Raw genomic sequence first — 11,970 nt, forward strand, 5'->3', positions numbered from 1 at the left:
CTTCATGGAGTACTGGATTCGATTTTTTCAGATAGATACTCGAATTACACATCACGATTTTGGCAGAGTTTTCAAGAAGCTATGGAGACACATGGAGGTTATTCTCCTTCAGCATCTGAAACACTGTTCGCAAGTACCAAACATGTTCCTCCATATTGCTGTTGTAGATCACGATATCATCCAGGTAGACTACTATGAACTTGTCTAAGGATAAAAGATTTGGTTCATTAAAGTCGTGAATGTGGCTGGAACATTCATCAACCTGAATGACATTACTAAGAGTTCGCAAGCACCATAGCAGGTGACGCAAGTTGTCTTCAGCTCATCGCCTTCAGCAATCCTCATCTGCCAGTAACCCGATCATATATCTAGCTTGGAAAAGATACGAACACTGCCTAGCTAATCGAACAAGTCTGCTATCAGTGACAATGAGTATTTGTTCTTCACTGTGACCTTGTTCAAAGCACGGTAATCCACACACAATCACTTGGAGCCATCATGTTTCATCTGAAATAGGTCTGGGGTGCCAAATGGGGCTTTCGATAGATGAACGATGCCTCCATCCAACATCTCATCCAGCTGCCTGTGCAACTCTTTCAACTCAGTTGGCCCCATGCGGTATGGAAGCATTGCAGGAGGCTTCGCTCCCGGGGTCAACTCAATCTTATGGTCGACCTCGCATCTTGGTGGAAGACATTTCGGCAATTTTGGAGGCATCACCCCCCGAAACTCCTCCAACAGTGCGACTAAGGTCGGCGACACTGCTGCTTCCACCTTCTCTTCTTCTGCACGCACAACAATTAAAAATGTCTACTCTCCATGCATGACACCCTTCTTTAACTACATTATCGATAACACTGAAGACTTGCCTTTCTGCGTAAGGCACTACACTGTGTAGGACAGGTTTGGCCCCATGATCGTCAACGTGTTAAACTTTGACAGCATCATAATATTCTGGCTTCGCAGAAACTTCATACCCAAAATCATCTTAAAATCATCCAAAGGCATCACAGAGAAGTTGGCTTTGCCGACCCAACTCCCCACTTGGATAGCAATATCTCTTGCTTCACAAAGGACGAGCTTTGCCTAAGAGTTCACCATTTTGATGGTCCTCTGCTTTGGCCCGGGCTTAAAGCCCAACCGCTCTGTTTCTTCTCGCGAGACGAAGTTGTGTATGGCCCCGGAGTCTACCATTGTTGAAGTAGACTTTTCATTCGTAAAGACTTTGAGATACATCAGTTCTTTGCTAAGTTGCATGTTCTCAATTGTGTAACTTCTAGACATGTTGATCGATCGCATGGCCCCTATCCTTAGTTGCATAGTCTCAATATCACTGTATTTTGCCTGTATTGCATTGGCTTGCTCGTCCTCCTTTACGAGACACTTTGGGCATTGCTTGACGATATGACTATCACCACAAAACCAGCATGTCACAACCGTACCCTTATTGTTATTATTATACTTTTTATAGTTTTGTTTCTTGTTGGATTGGTGGTGTGTCGATGCCTCACCTTTGTTGTCACGTCGCTTATTCTTTTTGCCTTCGTAGTCAGGTTTTTTACAGACTTTGGTTGATGGGGTGAAGAGCTTGCACTGAGTGTCAGCGAAGCGCTCGATCGTCATATATGTATCTTCTAAAATATGAGGGTTGCTCTTTTCTATTTCAGACTGTGCCCATGGTTGAAGTCGTGCAATGAACCAGTTGAGCTTGTCCTCTTTTGGCATGTTAGGCACCTTCAGCATAAGCTTCTGGAACGTTTTGATATAGTTTTGTAACAAACCAGTATGTTTAAACTTACCTACAATCATGTATGTATGCCTCTATGCATTCCTCGGTATGAAGTAGTTGTGCAGATCCATTTTGAACTCGTTAAAGGTGTCTATCACGCATTGACTCCTCTCCATGTCACTACGCTTCTGCCTTCACCAAGCGATAGCATCTTCATTGAGTAGAGCTATTAAAGCCTTGATTCTGAGATCCTCAAGCGTCACATTCTGAATGTTCAAGTAGTCTTCTACATTGAACAAGAAGTTCTCAATGGCCTTGTTGTCGCGAGAACCACTGAACTTTGTTGATCTTGGCACATCAATACTTGATGACCTCTCACCATTTCTCCCATTTAGGGTCACTGTCCGCTGCAATGTATGATTCTTCAACTAAATCTCTCCTACTTCAATTTGCAAGCCGACCACTATTGTCGTCAATGAAGTGACCTGTTCCACTAGCAAGATCACCTGCCCATTCAAGCTCACTACCACATCATTCAGTTCACTGAATGATTCAACTACGCGTGAAGTCGCTTCTTCGTGAGAAATCACATCTTCCACCAGCCTGTTGACAGTTGCAGCTATCTGCTCTTGGCTCCGAGGTGAATCCATCTCCTCAACTTCGGCAATTGTCTTGCCTTTGGTGTTGCATGAGTTTTGATAAGGCGTCATGATGTCTTGCTTATAAATTGCAGACTGTAGGCGTGTCTGTCAACACCGACTCTGGAGTCCCTTCCTTAACACGAGAATGAGCTCTGGTACCACTTGTCATGAGCCTATTTTCTTTAATAGGTCAGCACGACGCGACGGTTCTTCCTTACCATCGTAAGCCTACTTATCGTTCTCTTGTCAATCGCAGAAGCTTGTAATCAGAGTGCAAGAGAGCAAGAGAGAATAGAAGGAGAAGAGTTGCAATTACAAGAAGCAATCACAACGAGGGTGAACAAAAAAAAGCTCAAACGCATTTGATTCATTTATAATTTTGCCCGCAGACTATTACAGTTCAAGTATACGGGATGCCCCTTCGAGGTATGGATTCACTTGAATCGGGCAGCTTACATCAGACTCAACAAAAGAAAAACAGACTCTAGAAGCAACTTTACAATGTAAGTCGCAAGAAAACATAAAGAATTGCTTTACTAATGTTGGCTTTTGATCATGTTCTTATAATCCCTACCGAGGTTGGCAAGTTGTTGAAGACAAGCACCACAAAGGAGGAGTCAAAGTGGCCCCACCCATGGCTATCGGGATAAGATGTTAGATCCATAGTCTTGTGAATGGGAGGGATCGCGTGTGAAATATCTTCTTCTTGTGGTGCTAATATCCTTTAGACGTTTCTTGTGGCATCTTCTTCTTCTCCTTGTGAAATAACTGCATTAATGTGATAATTTCAACTGAATAATATTAATGTTGATGGGGGATTATCTGTGGTTTAGCTACCGGTTTCATGTACGTAGGGGTATCAATGGGTCAGGTTTGACCCCAACCCAACTCACCAAACCCTAGAGGTTCAGGGTGTGGTGATAAATAAGAAGGCCTGATTAGAACCCGGGTCAGACCTCAAGGGTTCAATTAATATATGGAGCCAGGTATGGTTTCTGAAATTGCATACTAGACCCAGGCCTGACCCCAAGTTCTGACTAAGATCCACAAATTTTCAAAGTAAAAAGCATAAAATTTATTATTTTATTGGGTATGGTCCGGGTATGGTTCTTGTAATTCTTATAGGATTTGGGTATGGTTTATCTTATGGTGCGTACTGGGTCTGGACCTGATACCATAATCTCAAATCAGGTTTAGGTCTGGTTCTACCTGAGTCCAAACCAAACCCGACACTTTGACACCACTATTTTCATGGTAACGATTTAATTTTATAAAAGATCCAGTGACAGGACTGAGCACTTTACAAAGTACTCGGTCCAATCACTGGATGCTACACATTTATTAGGAGGGGGGTTAAGATGCGTTGCATGGCATCCACTGGTTGAGACTCAATACCTTGTTTTGTTGACTGGATCCACTCATCATTTTATCTATATCCAAGCAAAGCAAAAGAAGCGGCGGGGTTAGGCACTCCTACCACTTATACAATGATACCATTGGGATTCGAACTTGCAGTGTCCCAATACAAGGTGGCATGCACTAGCTGCTCCTACCAGACAATTGGAGTCCCTGTTGTTGAAAGGAGCGGCATAATCTTTTTTTTTTTTTTTTCAAGCTAGGGTTAGGCAGACCCTATCTCTTAAGCCCCATGTGGCAGAGGGATTCGAACGTGGGCCTTCAGCTTGGCACAGGACCCCACTTATCACATGGGATACCACCTCAGTATAATTACTACCATGTATATGCTTATTCAAAAGGGTCATACCCAATGCGGTCTCATGGTGTGTGGTCAAGGGCCATTAGAAGGTGGCCCAGTCTTGTGTGTTTTGAGAAAGCAGGTCGAATAATCGATCGGGTAGGTAGTTGGTCTAAGTGAGGGAGGATCAGGTGCAATGTGATTCCACACTATTAGTTTGCAGCTGTACTTGAGCAAGGCGAACATCCATTGCCAAAAAAAAATCAAAAATCAAAAATCAAAATTGACCCTACAGACTTAGACATGTGTCTCTCCTGCTCCTCCTGCATCACATCACCACATAATCCATTGGTGATTGGACATCACCATTGTACCTAACGAGCGGTATTCAGCAGCCCCCATATATATTAGATACGATTCAATCTCTTTACTCCACCTGATATTTTTGGGGGGTGTTTGGCAATCTCATAAAATATCATCAATTATTGCTACAATACCGATTCTAACAACATTGGTCATGTCCAACCCGTTGAGAGCCATAGGATCCAATCACAATTCTTGTCCAAGAGATTTAAGTCCTCTTGACCACCCCCAAAGGGATTTGACACAGTGGTGGGAGCCTTGGCCACTTGACGGGTGGACAGGGTTCCATTCTCATAAGCATTAGTCTCTTACATTAATGACAGCAAGGCCCTCCAAAGTCCGAGGCTTGGCGATTCTCCAGGAGAAAGGGGTGTGTGTGCCACTGGTTTACATAGGGATGGCAGTGGGGCTGAGCGGGATGGGGGACAAGGTCTCCACCCCCGCCCCGCCTCAAGATTAGAACCTCCATCCCCGCATGGGGATGGATTTTAACCTCCACCCCCGTCTTCATCCCTGTTTCATGTCCTCCATCCCCGATTCAAACAGGGATGAGGCGGGGATTGTGGCGGGAACGGGGCGGGGAAAAGTGAACGTCCATCCCCGCCTCCATCCCCGTTTCATGTCCTCCATCCCCGATTCAAACAGGGATGAGGCGGGGATTGTGGCGGGGACGGGGCGGGGAAAAGTGAACGTCCATCCCCGAACAGGGATGGATTTTAACCTTCGTCCCCGCCTCCATCCCCGTTTCATACCCTTCAACCCCGGTCCAAACGGGGCGAGGTGGGGCGGGGCCCCGCTTTCCCCCGGTCCACTGCCATCCCTAGGTTTACAGTGGTCGGGATAGTGACCACAAGTATGGAAAGCTTAGCCAGCACGGCTAAGTCACTGATTCTTGGGGTGCTTTCTCTGACCTGTATGGAAGAAAAAAAAGTTCTCCTAAACAATCACATGCCATTTTATGTGTGCTTCACATTAAATGGTCTCTTATTATCATAAACTTGTACTTAGAAGCAATTACTTGATTGCGTTTTGAATGGGGCCCACTTCGTCTCCTAGGAACTCATTGTTGTATGTTGTTTTTATCATATCTGATTTTGTAGATGTGATCTAACATGGTCCATTTGAATTGCTGAAATCCAATGTATGTAAGATTTTTCGCCGACTCAAAAATCAAATCTATGTGCAAGATCTTTTGGAATCAACAATTGTAAAAAATCAAATTTTGATATTTAAAAAATCATGTTTTTCATAAAAATAAACATGGCTCAAGGGTTATTCTTATGAAATCAACCATGTCTAATCCATTGATAAGATCAAACTTGATCAAAACAACTTGCGACAATGAGATCCCAAGAGTTTAAAGTAAAGGGTATGAGTTAGGGATAGACTGAAACTTGTTTAATTGGGTGGGGCACATCGATCTGGTCGATCTAACCTTCTATCATAAGGTAAGAACTTCACCTGATCTGGAAGGTGATAATGCTTATCACTTGATCTATTCATTGGGTAAGAACTTCAGATATTAGCAAAACATTGAGATTACTTTTGAAAAACAGCATAAGAGAGTTTTACAATGCATGGACATAATAAATCATAGTTCTCCAGTTTCAAGTGAACTTAGGGTGTGTTTGATTGCTTATCCAAGATTTGATGGAACAATAGAACAGAACAAACAAAACACATATTTTGTCTATTTTGTAACAAATGTATTACGTCGAGCGTTTGTTTCAATTGGACAAATAGTTGTGTTTCTTGTATTACGTCCGGCATTTGATTTAAGTTGTGCGGACAATTTAAATTCATATAGATAATGGGTCGGATAACTACACTTTTTATTGCACAACTCTAACAGCCCCACCATATGAGTGTTTTAACATGTTTATTATGGATTTTATCCCCGAATATGGATTTTAGATTGGATCCAAATACCTAAAAATGTTTAAAATTTGGGTAATTTAAGAAAAAATAAAAATTCATATTTTTTTGATATATAAATGCTTTAATCAATATCATATTGGATATAATTATGAAGGTTTATCAAAAAATTATGGATTTTTGCCTCAAATATGGATCTCAAACTGTATCCAAGTACCAAAAAAATGTTTAAATTTGGGGTAATTTAAGAAAAAAATGTGAATTCATATATTTCTTTTTATACAAATGCAAAAATTATAAATAAATCATAATTAAGTCATAAAACCCTAAATTTTAAGAAGATAAATTATAAATAAACCATATATAAACAAAAAAAAATCTAAACTACAAGGAAAATAAACCATAAACAAACTATAAAATAAATAAACCATAAAATTAAATATAAAATCCTCTAATTTAAAACTTAATCAAAGAAAAACAACCCTAATTAAATAAAAAGAATTCTAATCAAATTTTAGTATAAAAATACCTAATTAAAAATATTTGATTCAAAGCCCCAATCCATACAATCAAAGAAAAAAATCCCTAATCAAACAAAGAAAAACCCTAATTAAAGATATTTGATTCAAATCCCTAATATAAGAAAAAACATATTCAAACTAAATACAAAAATCCCTGATTAAAATTTTTTAATTTAAATCTCTAATAAATTTTTTATTGAGAACCATCTTAAAAGAAGCTCCAATCAAAGCCCTAATTAGATAGAGAGAAGAAAAAGAACAGGAAGAAGGGGAAGGGGAAGAAAATAAAAGGGAAGGATATAAAGAGAGAGAAGAAAAAGAAGAAGAAAGAAGAAAAAGGAGAGAGAGAGCACGGTGCCCGCTCCCAACCGCATAGGGGAGAGAGAGGGAGATGAGGTAGTGTCAGGTGTAGACACCCCCGATGTTTAGTTAATTTTTTTGTTTAAACCTGTGTCCCCGTTGTCCATGTTCCCAATGTAACAAGGAAGGTGGAACGGTTCACGGACGCAGTGCTCGCTGCATCTAGAGGCGTAGCTAAGGGGGGCAGGACTGGGCTGTAGCCCAGTCCTGCCTCCCGAAACAGTTAATTTTTTTTTTTTAAAGCCCAGTCCTAGCCCAGCCCTGATTCCATATGAAATAGATTTTTATCCATTTTTTAGCCCAGCCCTGACTGCAGCAAATAGTTTGATTTGTCCATATGAAATAGATTTTTATTAATAATTGTAGCCATTTTTTATTTTATCTAAAAAAAAAAATTTCGGGGCCGCTGCCCCCGAACCCCCGACTATCACACAATTTTTTTTTTCTACACCCCTGTTTGCCCCCCCCCCCCCCCCCCTCGCATGAATCCTAGCTACGCCCCTGGCTGCATCCACTCTTAATTTGTTGTCAACACCTTTCGGGGGCATGGTGTCCTGTGCGATGCAGGGAACGTTCTAATACACCCTTAAGTAACGTTTGCTTGGCCCCAAATGAGAATTGTTGTCTCACAAAAGTGAGAGAATAATTCTCATTTGCCCTACTCCTCACGTGCAAACAAATGTCCAATGTGATCCCAAATCACATTTACAGCCAATTTACTCACTTCCCGTGTCATTTAAAATCGCATTGTCCATTGTGTGATATCACATCACGTGAGAAGCGCGTATGATTTGTTACCCTAGGCCTAGGGTTTGTAGACATTATCTAAGAGTACCAACCGCAAATCCCGGAAAACAAAATTTTGCAGTTACCCCATGAATGTCTAAAAATCCAATAAAATTTTAATTCACTATTCTAGAAAGTAGTATATATTGTGGCCATCAATAGTTCATTTTATTTAATTTGCATGACAATGACAAATTGTGGATGATGGAGAATTTTAGATGAAGTTTTCTGCCCAAGTGGTGGCTAAAGGACAATCTCTCCAACTCATTCAGTAGCAGTGTCTTCATGCATATATATATATATATATATATATATATATATATATATATATATATATATATATATATATATATATTGTTTTTTTCCACGGCTTCTCGAATGGCAGACATGCAATAAATTTCATCCTTCAAGTGAGTCACTAAAATACGAGAACTACCATGTAGATGTGTTGGGTATGCTGAATTCACAAGGAATCAATTATTGGATGGTGTATTTTGATAAAAAAAAAATGCATTTTGGATGCTCGAGTATTTATGAAGATTATGAGCGATTAATTTTGAAGTATTAAAAAATGTTATTTATGCATCATAATCGGATAATTCAAGAGTTGATCATTATAAAACACAGCATGTAGATCTCATAGGTACGGTTAGATTTAAGAGAAAAGAAGTAGAAATCTATAAAAATCATGGTTCACATGGCAGTTCCCGTATTCTAATGATTCCTTGGTGTGATAATGTGTAGTTTAGGGGGAAATTTTTAACAAACTTGCCGTATATATGCCATAAATTAAAAGCAAACGGAAATTCTGCAATAGATGATAACCAAACAATTGACCTTTTGGCCTCTCTCTCTCTCTCTCTCTCTCATGATGCGTGAGTTTCCTCTTTTTTAGGCGGTTCTCATGGTCGTCTAATCTAGCGCTACTTTTCACTTTCTGATCGGGATAACACTTGTTTTTTTATACTTACACCAAGAAACCACCCTCATGATCAGAGCATATATAGTGACAAATATCCCAAGACTTTTGAAAATCTCGCGATAATATCGTGAGAGAAATTGCCTGAAAGTTTAAAACTAAAATTTCTTGCGAGATTTTCAAAATATCGTGAAATTTATGAAAAAACATAAATACCACGATTTAAACGCAATATTTAAAAGGGCTATTTATCATGAAAAAACCATGTATTTTTATTAATATTTTCTTATAAAAAATTTTTTTTATATTTTCAATTTATTTGTTTATTACCGAGATCTTGCCAAAAAATGCAAGATTTAGGAAAAATTTTCAAATTCTCACGAGTTTTTTAAAAGCTAGATTTTGCCGTTTTTAAGGTTTGTCAATAAAGATCAGAGATCTAGCCGTGATGGGTCTGTCTGCCGTACTTATTATGATCACTGTCCTGGCAGGTTAAAAGTCTATGGGAGAACCCTTGTTCATAACACCATTAGCATTATTTGTTCACTTTTGTTGCAGATCAGATGCAATCTACAAAGTTTGTTTAATAGAAATGGGATTCGGAAATGATGTGTAAGCTTGCTTTTTCCAAAGCATGTAAAATCAACTGTTTACAATGTTTCAAAAAGTTGTATTTTAGGGGGGGGGGGGGGGAAAGTACAATTGCACGATTGATCCTCTCACATCCAGGTTGGATGGTCAAGATAGCCTTGGACAAAAAAATTTGTCCAAGGTACCTAGATGCCGTTCATCTTGAAAATGAATGGCACCCAAAAGCTACCAGACAGTCTCTTTGGACGATTATAAGCCGTCCATTTTTATGTTGCTGATGTCGATCACGGCATCAAATGCCTGTGTGGGACCCATCCAGTTGAAGACCGACCCGGGGTGCGGTTCATTTCCACGATGGTGCATAATTGGACTGTTTTTCTGCCCAAGGCTCCTTGGACCTAATCAACTCTCTTAATTTTCCAACTTGGAAACTGCTGGGTAGGTGTGTTCGACCTGGAGTCCACCCGTGCCAAACTCTGTAGGGTCAGCATTAGGTAATAAAGAAGGAGGCCCCATTAGATTCAAGGTTGCACCCGAAAGGGCTGATTAGTATTTTGGATCTGCGTAAGGTTTGTGAAATTTCATACCAAACCAAGGTCTGACCCAAGTTCTGATTAAGATCCGTGATTTTTCAATGTAAAAAAGTTAAAAAATAAATATAGTATTTTACTCGATCTAGTTTAGGTAATCCTTATACAACCTGGGTATGGTTTTTTTATGGTAAGCCCGATTGAACCGGGGTACAGATCCAGTATCAGACCCTAAAAATCAAATCCAGATTTGGATCAGCTTGGGTAAGAACCAGATCCAACCCGTTGACACCCCTGACCCCACAATGAGCAATCGAGTTTCTTTCTTCGCATCCCACCTTCAAACCGAACCTGAAAACGACAAAGCACCCATTGCATCAATCATCAATTATTTAGATATTGACTTCATAACCTACCCTCTTTCATCTTCTAATGGTAGCCATCAGTATCAGATATTTGGCGCAAGAAGACCCGCAAAAGGAGGAAGAAGGAGAAGTCTCTTCACCGGAAAACTAAACTGCCGTCATGTATCCGCCGATCCCCGATGCCTACCCCAAGCCGCAGATGCCACCACCCGGTCAGTTCCCCAACCACCAACACTCAACCGGAATTCCGATGGGTCCGGGCCATTCTCCCTATAACATTCAATCTCAGGAGTTGGTCCAATGGACAACCGGCCTCTGTGATTGCTGCGACGATTGCACCAACTGTGAGTCCTCTCTCTCTCTTTGTTGACGCTACCTCTCTTTTGCCGCAATTTGGGCAAGCGGCTCCGGCGTGAGCCCATTTTATCTGTCCGATATTTTTTTTCTCTTCTGCTTTCTTTATTTGTTCAGTTCATGGGTTCAACATTTTGTTGATCTTCATAAGTGGTAATGTTGAATTCCTTTCGTCTCTCTCTCTCTCTCTCTCTCTCTGCGAATTAACTGGTGTTAAATATATATTGGTAGGCTGTTTGTCGTGCATTTGCCCTTGCGTGATCTTCGGGCAGATCGCGGAGATTGTGGATAAGGGGTCGAGTTGTAAGTCTCTCTCTTGATTGCGCTTCCTTTTGTTTCATGATGGGTTCTGTTTTTCTATTTAGACTAGTATTGATGGTACTGTGATTTGTTGGTTGGTTGGTATGGCGGTGTGCAGCGTGTGCGATGAGTGGGGCGCTCTACGCGCTGATCAATTGCTTCATGGGGTTCGGGTGCTTGTACTCGTGCTTCTACCGCTCCAAGATGAGGGATCAGCACAACTTGGAGGAGAGCCCTTGCTCTGACTTCGTCGTCCACTGCTGCTGCGAGTCCTGCGCTCTGTGCCAGGAGTACAGGGAGCTCCAGAATCGCGGATTCAACATGAGAATTGGTAGCCAACCTAACATGACCAACCTCTCTCTCTCTCTCTCTCTCTCTCTCTCTCTCTCATATTTTTGTGTTAAATTTGTGAAGGTTGGCAAGGAAATCTGATGAAACAGGGTGATGGAGTCATAATTCCTCCAACCATGGGAGGGAGAATGAGACGATAAATGCTTTTCTTTTCTCCTCTACATTGTGCGATAAAGCGGCCAAAAAGTGAAAAAGGCGTTTTTTTATCTTTCCTTGTCCATTGTCATGTTTTGCTTGGTTTTGGATAAATGCTGGTATATGCAAGATGGCATGTTGCGTTTGCATCCTGAATATAAAAAGTGGCGTTACATCATCCATGTGACAGAAGCATTTGGCCTTCAGATCATCAAATCTTTTAATTTCCTCTCTCTCTCTCTCTCTCTCTCTCTCTCTCTCTCTCTCTCTCTCTCTCTCTCTATATATATATATATATATATATATATATATATATATATATATATATATATATATATAAGAAAGAGGCAAAACCTACTTCATGATAATAACAGTCTAATTTTTCATCCATCTGACTTTACATATTAGATTTTTAACATTCGTTTAGTTTGCGACATATTTTAAATTATCAATT

The 11,970-nt window shown here is 40.4% G+C and overlaps 1 protein-coding gene across 1 annotated transcript; it reads left to right on the plus strand.

The window, feature by feature from the left end:
- The first annotated feature begins 10,425 nt into the window (after positions 1 to 10,425).
- Positions 10,426 to 11,726, plus strand: LOC149812503 (protein PLANT CADMIUM RESISTANCE 3-like). The gene is made up of 4 exons (XM_089992707.1): positions 10,426 to 10,720; positions 10,962 to 11,033; positions 11,149 to 11,361; positions 11,445 to 11,726. Exons 1-4 carry the CDS (start codon positions 10,537 to 10,539, stop codon positions 11,519 to 11,521), a joined length of 546 nt encoding a protein of 181 aa, XP_089848833.1. The 5' UTR covers positions 10,426 to 10,536; the 3' UTR covers positions 11,522 to 11,726.
- The last annotated feature ends 244 nt before the right edge of the window (positions 11,727 to 11,970 follow it).

This window comes from Nuphar pumila, chromosome 17 (genome assembly GCF_984573655.1).
Source record: "Nuphar pumila chromosome 17, dmNupPumi1.hap1.1, whole genome shotgun sequence".
NCBI classification, from domain to species: Eukaryota; Viridiplantae; Streptophyta; class Magnoliopsida; order Nymphaeales; family Nymphaeaceae; genus Nuphar; species Nuphar pumila.